At 53.0% G+C, this 21,554-nt stretch overlaps 2 protein-coding genes across 9 annotated transcripts; one reads left to right on the top strand and one right to left on the bottom strand.

Moving 5' to 3' along the window:
• Positions 1 to 4,644: 4,644 nt before the first annotated feature.
• Positions 4,645 to 17,440, bottom strand: NAGA (alpha-N-acetylgalactosaminidase). 5 transcript variants are annotated; one of them, XM_036301460.1, is made up of 10 exons: positions 12,683 to 12,930; positions 12,206 to 12,291; positions 11,107 to 11,242; positions 10,451 to 10,622; positions 9,800 to 9,977; positions 9,376 to 9,470; positions 8,477 to 8,638; positions 6,887 to 7,084; positions 5,756 to 5,896; positions 4,645 to 5,283 (listed from the first exon to the last, which is right to left on the bottom strand). In XM_036301460.1, exons 1-10 carry the CDS (start codon positions 12,913 to 12,915, stop codon positions 5,149 to 5,151), a joined length of 1,536 nt encoding a protein of 511 aa, XP_036157353.1. In that variant the 5' UTR covers positions 12,916 to 12,930; the 3' UTR covers positions 4,645 to 5,148. The 5 variants fall into 5 exon arrangements, with proteins under 5 accessions (XP_036157353.1, XP_036157352.1, XP_036157355.1 ...); XM_036301459.1 differs by having other exon boundaries at positions 5,756 to 5,899; XM_036301462.1 differs by having other exon boundaries at positions 5,146 to 5,283; positions 5,756 to 5,831.
• PHETA2 (PH domain containing endocytic trafficking adaptor 2) lies at positions 17,239 to 21,282 on the top strand. 4 transcript variants are annotated; one of them, XM_036301468.1, is made up of 3 exons: positions 17,239 to 17,376; positions 18,813 to 18,896; positions 19,441 to 21,282. In XM_036301468.1, exon 3 carries the CDS (start codon positions 19,454 to 19,456, stop codon positions 20,228 to 20,230), a length of 777 nt encoding a protein of 258 aa, XP_036157361.1. In that variant the 5' UTR covers positions 17,239 to 17,376; positions 18,813 to 18,896; positions 19,441 to 19,453; the 3' UTR covers positions 20,231 to 21,282. The 4 variants fall into 4 exon arrangements, with proteins under 4 accessions (XP_036157361.1, XP_036157362.1, XP_036157360.1 ...); XM_036301469.1 differs by having other exon boundaries at positions 17,246 to 17,376; positions 18,779 to 18,896; XM_036301467.1 differs by lacking the exon at positions 17,239 to 17,376 and adding an exon at positions 17,553 to 17,833.
• Positions 21,283 to 21,554: the final 272 nt, after the last annotated feature.

Consider the following 21,554-nt stretch of genomic DNA (forward strand, 5'->3'; position numbering starts at 1 on the left):
TCTTTTCTTTCTTTCTTTTTCTTTCCTTTTTTTTGTTTTTTTTTTTGTTTTGTTGTTGTTGTTGTTGAATCCTCACCCAAGGATATTTTTCCACTGATTTTTAGAGAGAGAGCAAGGGAGGGGGAGAGACAGAGAGAGAAACATCAATGTGAGAGACACATTGATTGGTTGCCTCCCGCAGCACTCTGACCAGTGCCAGGGATCTAGCCTGCAACCGAGGTATATGCCCTTGACTGTAATCGAACCTGGGACCCTTCAGTCCTTGGGCCGACACTATCCACTGAGCCAAACCAGCTAGGGCTACTAGTATACCTCATTTTCTTTATTCATCCATAGAAGGACATTTGTGTTACTTACACATCTTGGCTATTGTGAATAATACTGCAATGGACATAGGTGTGAAGTTTTTTTTTTTTAACATCCTGTTGATATATAATTCACATATCATATACTCCACCCACTTTAATGTGTATAATACAGTGATTTTTTAGTATATTCACATAATGTGCAGCCATCACTCCAGTCAATTTAGAAACATTTTCATCACTTTAGAAAGAAACCTTGTATCTTTTAGCTGCCATCCCCTTTACCCCTTCTTCCCCACCCAGCCTAAACACCCACTAACCTGTCTCTATAGATTTTCCTTTAGAAATCCATTCACTTTCATATGAATGGAATCATATAATATGTGGTCTTCGTGTCTAGATTCTTTCCCTTGGCATGTTTTCAAGGTACATCCATGTAGCATGTCACACCATTTTGTGGCTGAATAATATTCCATTGTGTGGTTAACCATATTTTGTTTATCAGTTGGTGGACATTTGGATTGTTTCCACCTTTTGGCTGATACAAGTAGTGCTGCTATAAACTATGGATTAATATTTGTTTATACGGTTTTGTGTAGATATGGTTTCATTTCTTTGGGGTATATACCTGGATGTGAAATTGCTGTGTCATATCATAACTCTGTGTTTAATCACTTGAGGAATTGCCAGACTGTCTTACACAGTAGCTGTACTACTTTACATTCCTACCAGCAGTGTATGAGGTTCCAATCCATATCCTTGCCAACGCTGGTTACCTCACATTTTTATTTTAGCCACGTTTTGGGTGTTAAGTGGCACCTCATTGTTTTATTTGCATTTCCCTAATGGTTAGTGATGTTGAGCATGGCTTTTCATATCTTCCTTGGAAACGTGTCTATTCAGATTATTTGCCCATTTTTTATTGAGCTGTTTGTTTTTATTATTGAGTTTTAAGAGTTCTTTATAGCCCTAGCCGGTTTGGCTCAGTAGATAGAGCATTGGTCCACGGGCTGAAGGGCTGCAGGTTCGATTCTGGTCAAGGGCAAGTACTTCGGTTGCAGGCTTGATCCCTGGCTCCTGTTGGGGCATGTGTGGAAGGTAACCAATAAATGTGTCTCTCTAACATCAATGTTTCTCTCTTTCTGTCTCTCTGTCTCTCTCTGTCTCTCTCTCTCTCTTCCTTCCACTCTCTAAAATCTAATGCAAGGAATATCCTCAGGTGAAGATTAACAAAAAAAAAGTTATTTATATATTTTAAATAGAAGTACCTTATCAGAAATATGAATTGCAGATATTTTCTCCCATTATGGATTGTCTTTACTCTTTTTAATATAGGTAAATTGTAGCTATAAATTTCCTGATTACTACTTTCACTCCTAAGTCTTGGTATGTTGTATTTCAGTATTTTTGGTAGTTTATGTATTTATTTTCATTGATCTCAAAGTATTTTCTCTTGTATTTTCAAAGTAATTTCAAAATTCTTCCTTTGTCTTTGTCTTATGAGGGTCTGAATATGATGTGTCTAGGTAGGGATTAATATTTGCCATCAAATATGGAAAGTTTTGAGCCATTATTTTTTCAAATACTCTTTCTGCCTTTTCTTTATATGTATGTTGGTATGTTGCATCGTTTCCTATGAGTCTCTGTTTATTTATTTATGTATTGATTGATTGATCCTAGAGACAGAAAGGAAGACAAGGGAGAGATTTGTTGTTTCACTTATGCATTTACCAGTCGATTTTTAAAAAAATATATTTTTATTGATTTCAGAGGGGAAGGGAGAGGGAGAGAAACATCAATGATGAGAGAATCATCGATCAGCTGCCTCCTGCACACCCCACACTGGGGATTGATCCCGCAACCTGGGCATGTGCCCTTGACTGGAATCAAACCTGGGACCTTTTAGTACCAGCAGGCTGACGCTCTATCCACTGTGCCAAACCAGCCAGGGCAACCAGTCGATTCTTGTATGTGCCCTTACCTTGATCAAACCCATAACCTTGGCGTATCAGAACGATGCTGTAACCAACTGAGCTACCCAACCAGAGCTGTTTATTGTTCTTCATTCTTCTTTCTGTTCCTCAGAGAGGTTAATTTCAATGGATCTGTCTTCAGGTTTGCTGACTTTCTGCTTGGTCATGTTTGCTGATCCATTGAGCTGCTCTAGTGAAATAGATGTTCATCTCAGTTATGGTACTTTTCAGGTCTAGAATTTCTAACTGGTTCCTTTCTATAATTTCTGTCTCTTATATTCTCTATTTGGTGAGACGTCATTCCTTTACTTCTTTAGACATGGTTTCCTTTAGTTCTTTGAACATCTTAAAAGCTGATTTAAAATGTGATACTAGAGTAAGTGAAAATGCTACAAAGCTTGCTGTTCTTACCAAGATTCTACTATTTTTCTTGACCGAATGCTCTTTGGGTTGCTGCAAGCTTTTGTTTAATTTCCAGAATTCTGTGAAAGTTGATTCTGGTGATATGTGGCAGGTTGTTCATTGCTTTTATGGAGGAAACTAACTTTTAGTGGTTCTTACTGGACCTTTTTGTTATTCCCTTGCTTGGATTTTGAGTCAAACTATAGATATTTTTGAGACCAGTAGCAAAAACTGAACACAGTCTGTTTATTAGATTATTAATATTTTAATTTTGTTGGATAGGAAAATTGTTGATGATCATATATATTTTAAAGACCCTCTCTGTTAGAGCTACATAGTGGTGTTCAGAGTTTCCTTTGATTTGCTTTCAAATACTCTCAGCTCACAGGCAAAAATGTATGTGTGGGAGGAGAAATCAGAAAGAATGGCACGTGTTGCTAGTTGCTGGAGCTGTGTGATGGGTGCATAGAGATTTACTGTCCCACTTTATTTTTGTGTTTGAAAATTTCTATACTAAAAGTTTAAAAAGAGAAAGGGTACTCAGACCCAAACAAGGTTTCCTTGAGGTGGAGAAAAATATAATTGAGTTCCTCACTGGCCTCGGGTAGAAGAGAGTTAAACAATGTCCGGAAGATTGGCAGGGTGTGTGCTGAGAAAATTAAGGCTAAAGAGATAGAATCAGTCAGACACCCCCGGGATAAAAGAACAAGTTATATAGCAAGTAAAGAAATGTCACCATCTCTGGTCTAGAAGGCAAAGGAATTGACTGGTTAGTCCAGGCTGACCCCTGACCCCAAGTCCATGGTCTCAACCACTACATTCCACCACACCCCAGGGTGGTGGGAAAGACTTCTTTCCTGGGGCTGGAAAAGGCAGCATTCCCACCCAAGATCATTCTATGACAAAGACCCGGAGCAGGAGGTTGCATAGGGTGACAGGCCTCCAGGGGCAGGGGATGAGGTAGGTTCTTTCCTCCTGAGTGAGCCACAGCCTCAAGACAACAACTGGGAAAGGGAGCTTTCTCTGATGACCTGGACTCAATCGGCAAAGCTCCAGGAAGTTCAAAGGATACTGTAAAATGTGCACTTTACACCACACTGTATGTACGTACAAGACCCTCACACCCTGAGGGAGGGAGTGTGGAAGATCCACCCAGAAGAATTCCCACAGGGCAGGGGAGTGCATTCAGAGCCCAAGGGAACCTACCTAGCTTGTTCTGCTGCCAGCTCTCCAAATAGGGACAAGAGCCAACAGGGAAGACAGGTGCCCTGTCTCAGCCAAAGGAAGAGGCTTAGGAAACAGGAACGAAAGGAAGGCAATTAAGAGCGTGTCATTCTTTTACCTTAAAACCCTAAGGAGGAACAGGAAACATGTTTTAAAGCACAGAGAGTCCCTGGATGTCTTTGGATACAGGTTAGGAGAGGAGGAACTAGGGGAGGGGGCAGGGGCACTGCAGGGTAGAGGACAAGATGTAGGGGCCTGTGGGAGAAAGGCAGAGCCGAAGCCCCTCACTCCCACCCAGGCCCTGCGAGCCACTGAATGAAGCCCTGTCAGAAAAGAGGAGCTGAAAGATGGCTAGGACAACAGTGCGAAGTTCTTCAGCAGATCAGGCCTTTCAGGGTGCAGCAGAGGGGCTGGTGAGGGGGGTCATGGCCAGCAGAGCCTGGACCATCTGAATGGGGCGGGGAAGGGCGAGACAAAGAGGGCCTGGGACCATGGCTGCTCTGCCTCACCGTGTTGTCACACCACCACCACTGTGGTGGGCAGAGCAGAGATGGCTCCCAGTGTGAGGCAAGTCTGGACTGTCTAAGAGTATAACCTGCAGGTCATTTTGGAAAATGAGGGACCAGAAGATGCTCCACATCTTCCATGTGAGGTCAGATTTGAAGCCAGCACCCTATGTAGTGCCACTCAGAGTCCCTACTGAAGGTGTCCCATGGCCCCAGGTCCATGTTACAACTATGTGACTAAAGAACAGCTTTATTGGTGACCTGAGGGAGCCAAGGTCACTCCCGTGGAGTATCAGCCTGCGAGGCCTCCTCCGGGCAGGAAAGCCAATTGTGATCCATGGAAGTTCCTGACAAGAGGTCAGATCCCCGCTCCTAATTATAAAAAAATTCCAAATCTTGATTTCAGAGTCAACAAAAAGCCAGAGGCTGGAGTCCTGATGGGTATCAGTGCCCCTGCCTATGGGGGCTTAGGCTGCCGAGTTATTCAGCAACATCTGTGGGCTGTGCAGACAAGGTTAGAGGCCAGGAGGCCACAGGAAGGTGCCCAGACAAGTTTCCAAGAGGGTTCACACTTGGGCAGCACGTGGAACCTGGCCCTTTGGTTGCACTTTGGGTCCGATGGGATCAGTCGCCAAGTGGGTCTGGGTAGCAGAGAACCTCGCCTCCTGGCCCTTGGCATGTCAAGGCTCCATGGTCTGGGTTCAGCGGTGCTGCTACAACCTGTCACGTCTTAGCTCCTCACTGCTGAGGTGTTCCCAGCTGCCTGACAGGGTACAGGTACCACATCACCACCCCTGTAGGGTTGATGATCACTGTGAAGATGGTCTCAGTCCGGAGGCCACTGATGACGCCACCCGTGTAGACATCCTGGGCCTGCAGCAGGGAGGGACATAACCAGTGCCCCCGTGAGAATGGCCAGGCAGAGGGCACAGAAGCCTGGACTCTGGCCTGTCTGTGCTGGGCCTCCCGTGTGCACTGCAGAAGTGGGAGCCGTGACTCTGTCACTTCTCACCGGCACAGCCAGCTGATGCCCAAACATAGGCAGTGGCGAAAGCCTCGCCCACAGAGGACCTGAGCACCGTGCCAGCAAGGGCTGACCGGTGAGGCGAGGAGCGTGGCCTCAGTGGGTAACGGCACTCATTCATACTCAGTAGTCCTGTTTGCTTAGCCTGAAAGTACCAGTGTGCAGAGCAGCACCAGCCATGGCCCTCAGTGCCTGCAGCTGCCCCTTGAGCACCTGCCACAGGACCCAAGGCCCACGGCTTCGGGGAGGCCTGGGTGAGGCCCACCCCAGCAACGCCCTCCCAGGAAAACAAAGGGCACTCACTACCTGCAGGGCGCTCACCTCATACAAGATGGAGCTGGTGAAGTTGAGCTGGGAGAGGGAGCAGTGGAAGCGATATGGCATGTCTGTCCTGCGGCTGAAGAAGACCAAGGCGTAGGCATTATTGTCCAGGGGCCGCAGGAACACTTCGATGAGGGACTTCTCCTGGGCACAGAAGATGGCTACTGGCTGGGGTTCCTGCTCAGGCAGGCCCTGAGGTCCCCTTCCTGGCCCTCCTTTGAGGCCTGGGTCCCCCCTCCCCAGCCCACAGTTTCATTCCACGCAAAAGCTTAGGGGGGTGATACCACAGCCCTCCAGTACCCCACTTATCTAACTACTTTCCTTCCTTCCCTGACTTGGCAGACACTCCCCAACACTTCCTGTGTCCAGGCCCCATGCCAGGACACATGCAATGCTGCATGAGGTCCTGCCTCAGAGAGCTCATAGGATGATGGGAGGGATGGACGTGGACAGCTGCTGCCCTGGAGTGGCCAGTGGGATGATGCACTCTGCCCTGAGCAGCCAGGAGCGTGAACCCCATCTTCCAGAAGGTCCCCGGCCTAGAAGGGATTAGTTCCCTCCTCTGGGCCTCTCCACAGGTACATTCTACAGGTGTGTAGATTTATCCTAACTAGAGAGGGAAGGAGTGTGCAAAGAGCACAAACTTTAGGAATCGGGTCCTGTTGTGCTTGAGCTAAGTTACTTAGACTCTTCAAATCTCAGTTTCCTCTTTTATAAAACAGGGAAGGACTATCGACCTTGTGAGGAAATGTATTTAGAATGCCCAGCACACAGTAGGTGATCAATAAAAAGTAGACTCCAGTACGAGTAATAGTTGTATTCCTTGGCTCATACAACTCCTAAACACGGTAGGGAAGCCCCAGTTCTCTACCAGACATCACAGTTCTCTGCCAGACACCTTATACTTCCAACCTGAGAGGCCTCACTGGACCCTGGGCACTGCATGGTGACGTCTCCCTTCCCCAAATCCCATGAGCTGTCCTGCTCTGGCCCTGCCCTCACCGGGTAAGTGGGGGACAGTTGGAATAGCTCCAGTAGAGTCTTCAAACTGAATGCACCCAGCCTTGCAGGCTTGTTCTCAGGGGAGCCTAGTCCCTCAGTCTCCCCTTTCTTCCCCCCACACCCCAATACCTTGAGAATCCTGCGTCCCTGGATACCTAAGGGATCCTGGTTGATCTTGATCATGAGTGGATTCTGCAGAATGTCCATGTTCTGGGCGGAGATGGTACGCAGGTCCGTGGATATGAAGAGAGGGGCCGCCAGGACTGTCCACAGGGCCATCTGGGCCCGAGCTTGCTCGAAACTGAGACCAAAGTTCCCAATGAGCAGCTAGGGGCAGAGGAGAGAAGTGGTCAGCCCTGCTCTCTTCAGTGGGGAGGGTATAGGCACCAACCCCAACCAACCCCAAGCTTGTAGCTGAAGCAAGAGAAGATGGAGGTGGGAGGCACGGCCACATGGGGAGCCTGGTTTGGCAAACACCATTCCCTAGCAGTGTGGCCTCGGGATGAGTTGAGTCACTTTCCATTTGAGCCTCAGCTTTTTATTTCACAAGAAAGGGGGTGCTGGTCATGTCACAGGTCATTCCAATGGGATCCTGCTGCCAAAAGCATTTGTAAACAAACACGCAAGTCAAGAAACGCAGCCAGGATGGCAGTGGTAGGAAACCAGAACCAGAGCCGGACAGAGTCCCTGCTCTTGCCAGTAGCCACCACCTGCCCCACCACCTGACCCAGGGCAACCAATCTAGACAGGACACAAATGATTACTGCTCACACAACACTGTTACATACTTAGTGATGCCAACCTAACTGAGCACTGTACATGTGCCAAGCTGTGCCAAGCATTTTAAAGGGCCATCCATTTCACCCTCAAAACGGCCCTATATATAAGGTAGCTACTGTTGTTATTTTCATTTTCCAATTGACAAAACAGGCACGAGGAGGCAGCCAACCAATGTTTCATTCTCATATTGATGTTTCTCTCTCTCCCTCCCCCTCTCTCAAAATCAATAAAAAATATTTTAAAAGACAAAAATCACTAAAATTAAACACAGAAATGGAGGCACAGAGAAAATTAAGTCACTTGCCTAAGGTACGTGGCAGAGCTGGAGCTAGAACTCTAAGGCAGGCCGATTTCTGTTTCTCCAGGTGCCCCACTATCTGGCCAGTATTTGTATTATTTTAATCATCACTGGTATTAAATCTTGATTAAATGAAGAGATAGCTATAAAACTCTAAGACAAATTGTAAAAATATTTAAGTCACCAAGGCTACGAGTGAGGTGGGTATGAGGGGCCGGTTCTGCCCGTGGAGGCTCTGCAGGAGGGTGGCAGGGTACAGGGCATTGAAAGAAGGGTCAGAGGCAGCCTGGGTGAGGACAGGGTAGGGAGGGAATGGACAGAGGTGTGGAATATTCGTGTTTTTCACTCTGCAGAGGAATGTTTCACTTAGAGCCACTGCAGACCAAGTTCTCAAGTTTCAAGCATCAGAATTGCCTGGGAAGACTGTCAACAATGGGCATTCCCAGCCCTCTCCCAACATTCTGATCCAAAAGGTGGGGGTGGGGGTGGGGGCCTGGGAACAGAATTGTAAATAAGCTCCAAGGCAAGTCTAATGCAGCTGGTTCAGAGACACTGATCTAGAACCTGGCAGTGAGCGACCAGAGAGAGGGAGCAAGTCCATCATGGTGATGGGTCCTGGGGCATCCCCTCCATGTTGGTACCATGTCTGGGTCGTTCCAGTGTCCAGGGCCGGCCACTGGTTGCAGAATGTCCTGATGGTCCACAAACCAGTCCAGGATGGAGAGCACACTGCTCCAGGAGTCCTGGATGTCGTCATAGTTGCGCCAGAGGTTACAGATCTCTGCCAGCTGACTGTAGTTCACCTGGGTGTCAGGGAGGCAGAGTCCAGCACAGGAGTCACCCTCTGCTGCCCGCAGGCTGCACAGGGGCGGGGAGGCTCAGCAGGAGACAAGAGGGTGGGGAAGGCAGAGAACCAACCGTAGCTTGTTCAGGATGAGGAAGGCCGCAGAGAACAGCCCTGCTCTGGGGCTGCCCAGGCCTCTGCTCCATGGATGCTGGTGCCAGAAGCCTGTCCTGCCCTCCCATGCCAGCTGGGTCAAGCCCAGGGTACAGGCTCCAGGTGGTATACCACCAACATCCCTGCTGCACACCCACCCTGTATTCCCGCAGTGACCCTCCCCTCTGCCAGCGTCCTCCCTCAGGTCTGCAGGTCTGACCGCACCCTTTCTAGTGTCCTAGGTGCTGAGGGCCCCTGCTGAGGTGCCACGGCCCTTCCGAGACGGGCCCCACCTGCCTATCCTCACCAGCCTTCTGGGTCTCCTAGCCCACTCAGGACAACCCAGGTTCCCTCTGCTTGGTGGGTACAGTGTGCCTGCCCATCACGTGTGGTTCCCATGCCTTCAGCCACCTCACAAGTGCCTCTTCTCTAAGACCCTAGGCTGGCTGGGTGCCTCTGGGGTACTCGGGGCCTTCTCTCTAGACTACAAATCAGCACTCGGGCAGCTATGGTGAGAGGAGAAGGCGATGGGCGGCCTGTGACTGCACAGGAGGTGAGGCGGCAGGTGGGGGAATGCTGCCAGGTGGGCACAGAATGGCTTACCTTGGGGGGGAGGCCCCCTTCGTAGGCTGGCCAGCTGCAGGAGAAGGCGATGGGGCGGCCCGTGGCGTTCAGGGCAGCAGCCATCATGGGGTACCCTGGAGAAGTCCAACCCCCACATTTCAGGACCGAGAAGGTGCAGGAAGCAGCCTAGGGCCTCAACCCAAACATTCTCCCACCAAAGGTGAGGAAACTGACGCTCCACAGAGGTGCTGCCCCCTGTGCCCAATGCTGCGAACACTTCCCAGGTGGGCACGGTGCCCAGCCATCTTTAGGGAGCTGGGAGCCCCTGGGTGAGGGGAACTAGGAAACACCACTTCCTAGGAGGCATACAGACAGACAGGCTCAGCCAAGTGGACACTGGGGCCCCTTCCATGGCCGTCCCTCCCTGTCCACCTGATGGCCCCCAGCCAGCTGTGCGACTCACCCTTGGCCCGTTCCTCCGGGGTCGAGTAGCAGCCATCCAGCTTCAGCATGTCCACCTTCCACTCGGCGAAGGTTTGAGCATCCTGGACCACCTTGTCTAGCGTGGTGCCGGGGAAACCCATGCAGGTGAAATTGCCCAAGTCCTCATAGATGCCCAGCTGTAGGCCCAGGGAGTGAGCCTGCGGGGGGAGCCAAGGACACAGTGGGCCCAGGCAGGACCCTCAGGGAGCCACCTCACAGGCGCATTTGGCCCAGCCCCATTCAAACCTTCCGGTGCCCCAATGACAAAGGAGAGGGCTCCGCTTGCTGGCTGGCCTCGGCCAACAACGGTCCTCTCCTCCCTCCAACACACACTCCCAGGGGCTGATCCTTGCCTCTAGGCCTTCGCTTCGCCATCCCCTCTGCCTTAAATGTCACCTCTCTGGTATCAGCTCACGAATTGCCTTCTCTTTGGAGAACCTTCCTGAAATCCCAGGTGGATCAGATGCCCTTCCAGGCTCCCCCCGACCACCGTGGGCCAAAACTAGCGATTTGTTTGTTTCCCCATCAGACTGAGTTCTCAAACAGGGATGGTGGAAATAGAGCCCTAAGCAGGTGAGGTGGAAAGAGTGATCTGGCCCCCAGGCCAAGGGCAGGGCTGGGTGGGGCTCACATAGTCAGCCAGGAAGGCAATGCCGTTGGGGAAGCGCTTGGGACTAGGCATCAGGTGGCCTTTGGCATCGCGCCCGCCAATCCAGCAGTCATCGATGTTAAGGTATGTGTAGCCCAGGTCCCGCCATCCGTCCTGTGCCAGCCGGTCAGCCATCTCCATGAAGAGCCGCTCACTGGCAAGAGGAGCAGGGGATGGAGCAGCTTAGCGGCCTAGCATGTTCCTCATCCAAGGCAACAAGAACCCTGGCCTTGTTGTTACCCTAAGCCAGGTAACAATTGTAAATGACCCCAGGCATAGTGCCATGAGCCCTTCCAGGGTGAAGTTGAAAGGAATGGTCCAACCCCAGGCCAAGGGGCAGAACTGAGCCAGGGGCAGCACTGTGAGGTCTGGCCTAGCCTCACCAGTTATCTCCTTTGATTATCTCAGGGGCTGGGTCCACAAAGTGCCTGCCCCACAGACCTGACAGGCCCCACAGAGGCCCCAAGCATGTCACGAGGTTGTCAGATGTCCCAAGAGTCACCTCTGGCTGCAGCCTCTCTAGGATGGGAGATGGGGGGGATTTGACCCTGTTCTCTTTTCTCGCTGACTCTCTCCTCCCTGCCCCCACTCTGCAGGGCCCCGGGCACAGCTTGTCAGGTGGTGTGGTGCTTCCTCACCTGATGCAGTTCTCTGGGTCCTCTTCACAGTCAATGTTGCAGCGAAAGCGTTCCCAGGCCAGCCAGCCCATGGGCGGCCTCCGCAGGAGCCCATTCTCCAGCACCAGCACCTGGCCCACCAGGGCTAGCAGCGGCGCTGTAGGAGGGTTGGGGATGACGGAGTGGCTCCCACAGCCCCGGCCCTCGCCCGACCCCCTCCACGGGCTGCCGGCCTGCACACTAGAGGAGCAACTCCTGGGCTTGAGGTGGACTTGGCTCTTCCTGCATGCAGTGGGTGAGCAGATAGATGGTGCCTGGAGCAGGTCAGTGTGTTTGAGGCCTGGGGGACATCCCCACTTGCTGCTGTTGCCACAGCAGTGCTAGAATTAGCAAACACTAATAGCTAAGGTCATATCCTTTCTCTACCCAGACCAACTCCATTACACAGAACTGACAGTCCACTGTAGCCAGACTCCAGGTCTTTGCTCTCCACCACAGATCTCCACCACAGATCCCCAAGAGACCTAGAAGGGCTGAAGAGATCAGCCAGGCCCTAGCTGGTTTGGCTCGGTGGATAGAGCATCAGCCTGCAGACTGAAGTGTCCCAGGCTCGATTCTGGTCAAGGGCACGTGCGGGCTCCATCCTAATAAGGGGGCGTGCAGGAGGCAGCTGATCGGTGATCCTCTCTCATCATTGATGTTTCTATCTCTCTCTCCCTCTCCTTCTCTTAAATCAATAAAATTATATTTAAAAAAAAAAAAAGAGAGAGAGATCAGCCAGGTGGGACCTGCACACAGCCAGCTCCCCAGGGTGAGCCCTTTTCCTCTCCAGCCTCAGTTTCCTTATCTGTGAAATGGAGTTAATGTACCGACTTTACAGGGCTGTTCTCAGCACATGTTGATATCACATAAGATTGGGCCTCTGCACTTTAGAGGGGAACTGATTCCTCAGGGGGGCGGGCAGTTCCTTCTCCTTTCCCAGCCCAGCTCCAAGAATAAGAGGAACAAGTCTCCCACATGGCATACCCACATCAGGGGAGGAGGCCTGCACTCCCGCCAGGTAGTCCCACCCCAGCTGGCCACCGACCCTCCCAAAGCCACCCCCTCCCGTTTGGGTTACCTGTCTTCCACAGCATTGCTCTGCACCAGCGTCCCAGGAGTGGGCCAGATCCGCTTTTCCCAGCTTTATATGTTGGGCTTTGGAAGCTAAGAAACGTTAGAAAAGTACTGGCGTCACTACTACCCGACTAGCCCTGCGGCCTTCAACCCTGGGCGGGGATCCCCAAACCGCCCCCACTACCCCCACTCCCTGCCCAGCCATACTTCCCTGCTTCCTTCAGAACTACTAAACAACGTGTCTCGGACGTCAGACCTCACCCCCCTGCAGTGCTGGGCGCCCGAGAGCCCAAGGGCGGGCCTCCTCCCGCCGGGGCCCAACAGGCAGCACGGGCTCCAGGTCGCCCAGGAAGAGGGGAGACGCCAGGCCGAGACCAGGCTCTGAACTCCTCCCGGGTCTGGGTGGCCGCCTCAGGCCGCCACCGGCAGCAGTCACCGCGCGGGGACCCCCACCCCAGAGTGCCCGGCCCGCGGCACCCACCTGCCACCTCCTCCGACCCACCGCAGCTTCTGCCCCCGGAGCCGCGAAGCCCTGCAGTCGCCGGATTCTCCGATCTCGTTCCAGAGGGGCGGGGCCTGACGGCGGCCAGCCCTCCCCTGGAGCCTATCAGGACCCTCCAGCAACGCCGTGCCCCGCCCTCGGAGGGCCCTGCGCTCTCCGAACCGCCCCAGCCCCGCCCCCTTCGGGCTCCCGCTGACCCCGCCCGCGGGCATAGGAGGAAGCTGCTGTGCCGCCTGCCCCAGCTCCCCTGAAGCTAGACCTTTCTCCCCTGCCGGGCCCTGTGGGCAAGGAAGTGTCTGAACGTTGCAGACGTGCAATAAACAGCTGTGCCGTGGATATGCTAAGGGCTTTGTGAAGGGGAATGAGCCCTGGCTGGTTTGGCTCAGTGGATAGTGCATCGGCCTGCGGACTGAAGGGTCCCCGTTTGATTCCGGGCTGGGGGCGTGCAGGAGGCAGCAGATCAATGATTTTTCTTTTATCATCTATGTTTCTCTCTATCCTTCTCCCTTCCTCTCTGAAATCAATAAAATATATATATATATATATATATATATATATATATATATATATATAGTTTTTTTTTTTTTTAAAGAGGAAATGATGGGATACCCTGAAGCGTGACTCTCAAAACCGGTAGCGGAAGATGAATCCATAAGCTTGGGAGGGGAGTGGGTGGGGAAAGCAAACCAGGTGGAGGGCACAGCTCTTGCCAAGCCGGGAGGCTTTCCTTCCCACCGGCACTGCAGCACCTGTTACACTAGCCCAGGCTCTCTATGGCTCTCTAATGAAACTTCCCAGTTTCATTCATCAAAATTTTATTGACCAACTACTAGGGCCAAACACTTCATTCTTGGCACCTTCACTGGGTTAGTCACGAGCATCTGAAACATAACGGGCCCAAACGGAACACCTGCCACCTTCCATATCTCAGGTAATGACAACTGTCCTGCTAGGTGCTCAGGTCAAACTTTGGACTCGTCCTTGCCTCCTCTTCCCTCACTCCCCACATTGTCTTTCCGCAAATCCTGTTCTCTACCTTCAGAACGCATTCTGAATCTGGGCACCTCACTGCTCTCCTAGCCCCATCACATCTTGCCTGGATTAGTGCAGCAGCTTACATTTCAACCACATTTATTCTCTCCACAGCAGCCTGGCGAATCCTTGAAAACAGCTCACTCAAGACCCTGTGATGTCTGTTCATCTCAATCTGGATGGAGCAACAGCCCTCACAGTTTTACAAAGCCCCACCTACACATTCTGACCCCACCCCCTACTGCTCTTCCCGCCCCCCGCCCCCCCCCCCCCCCCCCCAGCAGCACACCGCTGCCCAGCCCTGGCCTCCTTGCAGTTCCTCAAACACAACAGGCCTCAGAGCCATTGCACCAGCTGCTCCCTCTGCCTGGAGTGCTCTTCCTCCAGATACTGGCATGACTGGCTCTATCATTTCCTTTAAGTATTTCTCAGATGTCACCTTCTCAGTGAAGCCCACCCTGATTACCCTATTTAAAACTCAACCTCCCCATTGCCACAGTTTCATCTCCCTTACCATGTTCTGTTTCCCACACCACGTATTATCTTCTAACTCATTTATTATGGTTTATATTATCAATTGAATAAGATTTAGCGGGGGGTATAGATAATACACAGGAAATAAAAGCGTGAGTGTAGGCAAGTTTTCTACAGTGGTTCGTGCTACAATGAACACACGACCCTGGGATGTGATAGGCTTGAGAGTAGGTGAAAGGGTTCAGCACAGGCCTCCCTATGATGTGCTGCTTTAGCATGTGGATTATTTTGAGCTGAAGGCAATGCAAACTCTGCAGGCTCTGCACCCCCACAACTACCTAGAAGAATTTAAATGAGGAGCCTTGCTGAAACCGGTTTGGCTCAGTGGATAGAGTGTCGGCCTGTGGACTGAAAGGTCCCAGGTTCAATTCCGGTCAAGGGCATGTACCTGGGTTGCGGGCACATCCCCAGTGGGAGATGTGCAGGAGGCAGCTGATCGATGTTTCTCTCTCATCAATGTTTCTGACTCTCTATCTCTCTCCCTTCCTTACTGTAAAAAATCAATATATTAAAAAAAATAAATAAATAAATGAGGAGCCTTGCTCATGATAAGAGTTATTACCAGATATAACGTTTTATGGCCTATCTCTAAGGCAGGGCAAACATCTGCTCTTTTATCAATCTGTGAATTCTTATAGCTCTCCTCCCCTCTGAAGCGCCAGGCCTCTTACCACACTCCTTAGCTCAGAATATCAGGGACACCTTATTTTACCTTTCTGGCTCTGAACCTCTATGTAGGTGGGGTCTCTGAATCTCTCAGGGGTGTGGGGTTCCTGTATGTACGAATGTCACTAGATTTGGTTCTTTTCTCTTGTTAACCTTTCTCGTGTTGATTTACTTATTTGACCAGCAGAAAGAACCTAGAAGGGCAGAGGAACTTTTCTTCCCCTCCCACATAGACTTTACAGGTACGTCAGGGAGGAGGCCTTTGAGCTGAGACATAATTGGTATGAAGGAGTCCGGAGGAGGTAGAGCTGAGGGGTAGGGATGAGCAAGGAAGAGCACTCTGGGCTGCAGGTACTGCAAGGGGGACAGCTCTGAGGTGGGAACAAGTTCGAAGACATGGTTTCAGCTTATTGGCCTCCAGGGACATCGGGAAATCCCAGCCTCCTGCATTTGGGGGGCAGGGGTGGGGATGGGCAGCAAACGCTATACTTGAAGACTGATTCTGTCTTTGCCAACCATTTATTTAGCACAGGTTCATTGTGGGAATTACAATAATTTCAGAAGCCAATTGCATATCTCTCAATAAACCATACTCCCCCCCAAAACGACAGATTACTCACACTAATGTTCCAGGCAAGGGGAGGTGAAGGAACAATGTCCGAATTTAATATGAAGCGTGTCTTTTTTACAGGAGGACACACTCTGGAGCAGGGGTCCTCAAACTTTTTAAATAGGGGGCCAGTTCACTGTCCCTCAGACTGTTGGAGGGCCAGACTATAGTTTAAAAACAAACAAACTATGAACAAATTCCTATGCACACCGCACATATCTTATTTTGAAGTAAAAAAACAAAACGGGAACAAAGACAATATTCGTATTTGCATGTGGCTTTGAGGACCCCTGCTCTGGAGAATCAGCAACCAATCAAGAAGCTGATTTCCAGCCCTGACCGGTGTGGCTCAGTGGATAGAGCATGGCCTGCGTACTGAAGGGTCCCAGGTTTGATTCCGGTCAAGGGCATGTACCTTGATTGCAGGCACATCCCCAGTAGGAGGTGTGCAGGAGGCAGCTGATCAATGGTTCTCTCTCATCGATGTTTCTAACTCTCTATCACTCTCCCTTCCATTCTGTAAAAAAATCAATAAAAATATATTTTTAAAAAAAGAAAAAAAGCTGAAACCGGTTTGGCTCAGTGGATAGAGCGTCGGCCTGCGGACTGAAAGGTCCCAGGTTCGATTCCGGTCAAGGGCGTGTACCTGGGTTGCGGGCACATCCCCAGTAAGAGGTGTGCAGAAGGCAGCTGATCGATGTTTCTCTCTCATCGATGTTTCTAACTCTCTATCCCTCTCCCTTCCTCTCTGTAAAAAATCAATAAAATATATTAAAAAAGAAAAAAAGAAAGAAAGAAAGAAAGAAAGAAAGAAGAAAGGAAGAAGGAAGCTGATTTCCAGCTGCCAGCACAAAAGTAAAAGTCCCCTTGCTGCTAGAGCACTGTTGCTAGGGAACCAAAAGGCCCGTGTTAGCTGGGAGCCCGCCGCAAGGTTTAACACCACCCCCCCACCCCCCCACCCGCAAGAGTCGGCTTGGTCACCCGCAGGAGCAAATGTCAGGAGCAAATGTCGCAAGGGTCTTTGGAGAGTTTTTACGTTACAGAGCGTCGCTTTGCCCAAACCGACACTCTCAAATAGTCCTCCCATTCTCAGTATTTACAGTCAATGTCCCCTTTTCATAGCTGCTCCTCCTGGGGTCCTTAAGGGCCAGCCCCCAGGAGGCCCGTCGGCGCTGGGCTGCTGGCTGCGTAGGGACTGACTCCACATGTAGAATGATGGCCCCCTGACTTCACACTTAGGTCAAAGCAACTTTTTTGGGGTCATCAACAAGTGGATTAAAACAACTTCACTTAAGTCATAAGCAAGCGGATTGACCTGAAATCATATTAAGCAAACACGCAACACGGGCCCTCCGCTGGGCCGGACCCAGGCGGAACCTGGAAAAGGGGGGCGGGGGGGGGGCGCGGGGGTTGCAGGCCATGGGAGTGGCACAAGGGGAAATAGAAAACCCCAGAAGCAAAGACCTGGTGACTCCAGGGCCCAGTTGCGTGGCCAGAAAGCTCAGCCGGGCCTTGCGGGCCGAGTAGGAGCCCGCCCAGCGGAGGCGCCGGGCTGGGCCTCCCGGGCTGGGCCTCCGGGCTCGGCTCTGCGGACAAGTGGGCGGGGCAGGGAGAGGGGGACGAGTGGGGAAGGGAAGGCCCGGAGCCCTCGGGGCGGGGAGGGGGGAGGGGAGGGGACGGGAGGGGTGGGGTGGCTGAGTCTGAGGGCGGCGGACGGCCTGCGGCGGGGCCCTGGGTTCGAGGCCGCCGGCCACTGACCAGCTCTGTGGCTCAGGCAGGTCCCGGCCTCTCCGGCCTCAGTTTCCTCCCCGCGAAGATCGAGGGGCATCTGGTGAGTCCTGGACGGGCAGGGCGGGGGCAGCGACTCGAGCCGCCCAGGCGGGCCTCCCCGCCGCGCAGCCACGTTCGCAGGGTCCGAGACGGGACCGCCCCGGGAGCGGCCGCAGCCCGGCACCGGGCCACCCTCCTGCGCTGCGGGAGGAAGCGGCCCGGGGAAGGCGTGGCCCGCGCGGACGTGGCGGGACAGCCCCTGTGCGGCACCGGGAAACCCAGAGCGCGGCGGCGCCCGGGGTTCCCAGCGCAGCGGCCGCCGGCCGGCCGGCCGGTCCTCGCCCCGGCCCGCTGCTCCTGGAGTGGAAGAATCCGGAAAGCCCGGGGCACCGGCCTCCCGCCGAGTGTGCGGCCGGGATTCGCAGTCCCGGGCGGGCTTTCGGGGGAGCATCCCCCCGGCACGCGGCGGGCGGGGGGGCCCGTGGGCTCCCGGCCCCCTCCCTGCGCCCCGGACCCAGGTGAGGCCGCTTCTCCAGCCCACGTCTCTGTCCCCGCCTCCTCCGCGGACCCCCTTCTAGACCTCCGCCGCCCCGTCCCAGGGCCCAGTTCATTCTCTCTCAGCGCGCATCGTGGCCGGTCCTTACATAAGTTAGTCTTCAGTTATGTTCCGTGAATACACTATTATTAGCGCTTGCTTCCAGTGTCTCCCCCGCTGGAGCGCAGGCTGCGGGAGGGAGGCTTTGTGTCGCCCACTGTGGTGGGCCCGTCACTTCAGCAAATGCTGCCTGAGGCCCCTGGCCCTGTGCGGCGGGTGTGGGATTATCCCTGGAGCCAAGCCACGGCCCTGTTGGGCACCCTGAGGCTGCGGACAGCGCTGTCAGCACAGGGAGCTCTGTGTGGGGTGAAGGAAATGAAAACGGGGGGCTGTGCTGGGCCCTCCTGGGTCAGACCACCTTGGTGGCCAGGAGCAGTTTAGATAAGGTGCTCAGGGCAGGCCGCTCAGATTAGGTGATTAGATTAAAACCCACAAGTAAACTGACCAGTGCTACCAGGGCACTTAACATGCCCTTGCCTCAGAGGGCCAGGAGCTGTCTGTCAAGACAATAGGAACCCGCCCCTTTATTGCTCCTGGGAGCCTGGCCTGGGGAGGTGGTTTGGTGGGGGATTACCAGGGGCCTGGGCGGGCTTCCTGGAGGCATTGGTTTCACTGGGCACCAAAGTCAAAAGAGCTCTCATCCTTTAGGACTGTGGTCGGCAAACGGCGGCTCGCGAGCTACATGAGGCTCTTTGGCCCCTTGAGTGTGGCTCTTCCTAAGCCTTAGGAGAACCCTAATTAAGTTAATAACAATGTACCTACCTATATAGTTTAAGTTTAAAAAATTTGGCTCTCAAAAGAAATGTCAATCGTTGTACTGTTGATATTTGGCTCTGTTGACTAATGTGTTTGCCGACCACTGCTTTAGGATAGGTTGACCGGGTCTGAGAATTATTTTGCAGGCGCGCTGGAAATCACGTGGTCAAGTGGTTGAGCCTTGTGGCCAGACCAGAGCGGCCCCTGCCTCCCCCTAGGAAGCTCTGCTGGTAAGTGCGTCATCGCCGCGACTTGTCCCCAGCAGGTGTGAGGGGACGAGGAGGCCAGGCTGTGCTCCTGCTGGCCATGTGGTTGTGTGCAGTTCACCTTCACTGCTGCCTGCCTCAATTTTCCATGAGTCAGGAGGGTCATGCCCTGCGGGTCTGGCCTCAGGGTTGGCACTAAGGGGTCCCCAGATTAGGGGATGGTTTAAGCACAATTGTTTCAATGGACTTGGGGTCCATTTCAGCTCAGCTGGGCCGGTTCCTTTGGATTTTAAAAAGCTGCGTCAAAACCCTGCCATACCTCCTGGTCTGATACGATCACATTCTCCTCTGAGTCCTCTGACGTCCAGTGTGTTACCACAACAACCCATGAGAGAAAGGCAGGGGAGGCTATTTCCACAGATGAAGCCACTGAGAGCCGCCAGCGAACAGCAAGGGAGTAGAGGCCACAGGGCTGGGCCCAAGTCTCCCCCAGAGCCAGCACCCTTCCCCACAGGGACACGGGGGCTACCTCCCTCTCTGACCCATGGCCGCCTCTCTTGCCTCACAGTTCCTATGGAGCCATGAAGCTGAACGAGAGGAGCGTGGCCCACTATGCACTGAGCAACTCCCCAGCGGACCACAGGGGCTTCCTGCGCACTTGGGGGGGCCCAGGGACTCCACCCACCCCCAGTGGCACTGGCCGAAGGTGCTGGTTTGTCCTCAAGGGCAACCTGCTGTTCTCCTTTGAGAGTCGAGAGGCCCGGGCCCCTCTGGGGCTGGTGGTGCTGGAGGGCTGCACGGTGGAACTGGCCGAGGCTCCCGTGCCGGAGGAGTTTGCCTTCACCATCTGCTTCAACGCCCCCGGTGTGCGTCCATACCTGCTTGCTGCTGATGGACCGGCAGCCCAGGAGGCCTGGGTGAAGGTGCTGTCCCGGGCAAGCTTTGGCTACATGCGCCTGGTGGTGCGTGAGCTGGAGAACCAGTTGCGTGATGCCCGCCAGAGCCTGGCCTTGCATCGCCACTCATCCTGGAAGGCCGGTACAAGCTCCTGTAAGACCCAGCCTCCTGACCAGCTGTCTCGGGGCCTGGAGAACGGCCACACCCTCTCCAGGGATTACAGCCCTATGGGCTTGGTGGAAGCCGGGGGCAGCAGGCCAGCAGGGCGGAACTTGGCAGAATGTGAGTTGCAGGGCGCTGCCAGCCTCCTGGGCAGGGGCCAGAGCCCCGTGTCCCCTGAGACCTCTTGCTTCTCTACCCTGCATGACTGGTACGGCCAGGAGATCCTGGAGCTGAGGCGGGGGTGGCGGCAGAGGGCCCGGGGGAGCCAGCTAAAATGTGAGCAACAGGATAAGCCCTGAACCTGGACCCTTTGGGTGCTGCCCTTGTCCTGCTGGTCAGGACACCAGGGCCAATTCTTTTTTTAGGAGTTTGATGTTTACTTGTTTCCAAAGTTGCTTTTTTTTGAGAGGGTTTTCCAGGTTCCAGATCCACCCTCATACCTGGAGAGGCCTGAGGAATCATTACTTGTATCCCCTTTATTTTCTGAGGCCCAGAGAGCAAAGGTGGCTTGGAGGGTCCTTTGGTGGGAGAGGGCCTTCAGCCATCACAGAGGGATGGACTCTGCTCAGGAAGTGCTGGAGCCCCGTCCTCTCTCTCCTTCTGGCAATCCTGGCAACAGGCGGTGCTGGATGCTGACCCCGGAGGGACTGGTAGCTTTTACGTCAGCAGAAACCCTGACTGCACTCGGTACGCAGCTGCCAGCCCCTGGGTCTGCAGAGGGAAGCCGAAGAGGTGGGCTGGCAGTGTGGCTCCCCAGGGAAAGCCCGTTTGGTGTGGTTCCCAGTCCGGGCATTCTAGGAGCTTGGGCACAGGACTGCTGGCACCTTGTGATAAACCCTCTCCTGTCTGGGCTCCCAGAGGGGTGTTCCAGCTCCTGGAACCACCTGGGAACTTGCTCACAGTCCTGCTTGTCACCCAGGGTGCACCTGCCAAGACCTCTCATTGCCACCCTCCCTAGCAGGCCAGATGTCTTCTTTTTCCATTTATTCTGGGAGGCACAGTGGCTGGCTCTATAGAGCCAGAGGCCTGCCGAGGCTGATGCCCTATGGGCATGGTGGCAGGGGCTAGATGGGCGATGCAGAGAACACTCCCACCCCCAACACACACAATCTGCCCCTTAGCCTCTGCCACTGGGGCCTCCGCAGCCTGACCAAGGCCCAGCTAGGCCTAGAGCAGTGGTTCCCACCCTCTGTGGCCACGCCCCACCCGAGCATCTCTCACATCCTGGTGGCCCCTCCCTGTGACACAGAATTCTTATTCTTCAAAAAGTGAACTCTTATGCACGTGGAGGAAGCCTAAAAGGCCATTAACTTGATCTAAACAAGCTTCCAAAGAACATGGCATCATGAAAGAAAAAAAATAAAAGAACGAAAGGACAGTAGACATACTGAGGAAGAAATTACTAAGAAATTGTTTTAAAAAAATGAAATATGAAAAAATAGCAAATAAAGTTTCAAAACATAATAGAGAACTGAAATGCATAAATGTCACAATATATATTTACAGACTGTATGTGAGGTCCCTAGAACCTTAAGAAATGCAAAACAATCACTGATAACTCTCGCATTGGCCCCCTGTGGGGCGTGTGCCCACGCTGGGAACCACTGGCCTAGAGGCGGAGGC

This window comes from Myotis myotis, unplaced genomic scaffold, assembly GCF_014108235.1.
Source record: "Myotis myotis isolate mMyoMyo1 unplaced genomic scaffold, mMyoMyo1.p scaffold_m19_p_3, whole genome shotgun sequence".
In the NCBI taxonomy this organism is placed as follows: Eukaryota; Metazoa; Chordata; class Mammalia; order Chiroptera; family Vespertilionidae; genus Myotis; species Myotis myotis.

What these genes read in the sequence shown, in the direction of transcription:
- NAGA (XM_036301459.1), bottom strand. Translation starts at nt 12,915, where the DNA reads ATGCCCGCGGGCGGGGTCAGCGGGAGCCCGAAGGGGGCGGGGCTGGGG. An exon ending in AAGGGGGCCTCCCCCCCAAG is followed by an intron (nt 8,639 to 9,375) that starts GTAAGCCATTCT and finishes CCTGACACCCAG; the next exon opens with GTGAACTACAGTCAGCTGGC. An exon ending in ACTGGAACGACCCAGACATG is followed by an intron (nt 7,085 to 8,476) that starts GTACCAACATGG and finishes CTCTGCCCCTAG; the next exon opens with CTGCTCATTGGGAACTTTGG.
- PHETA2 (XM_036301468.1), top strand. Translation starts at nt 19,454, where the DNA reads ATGAAGCTGAACGAGAGGAGCGTGGCCCACTATGCACTGAGCAACTCC.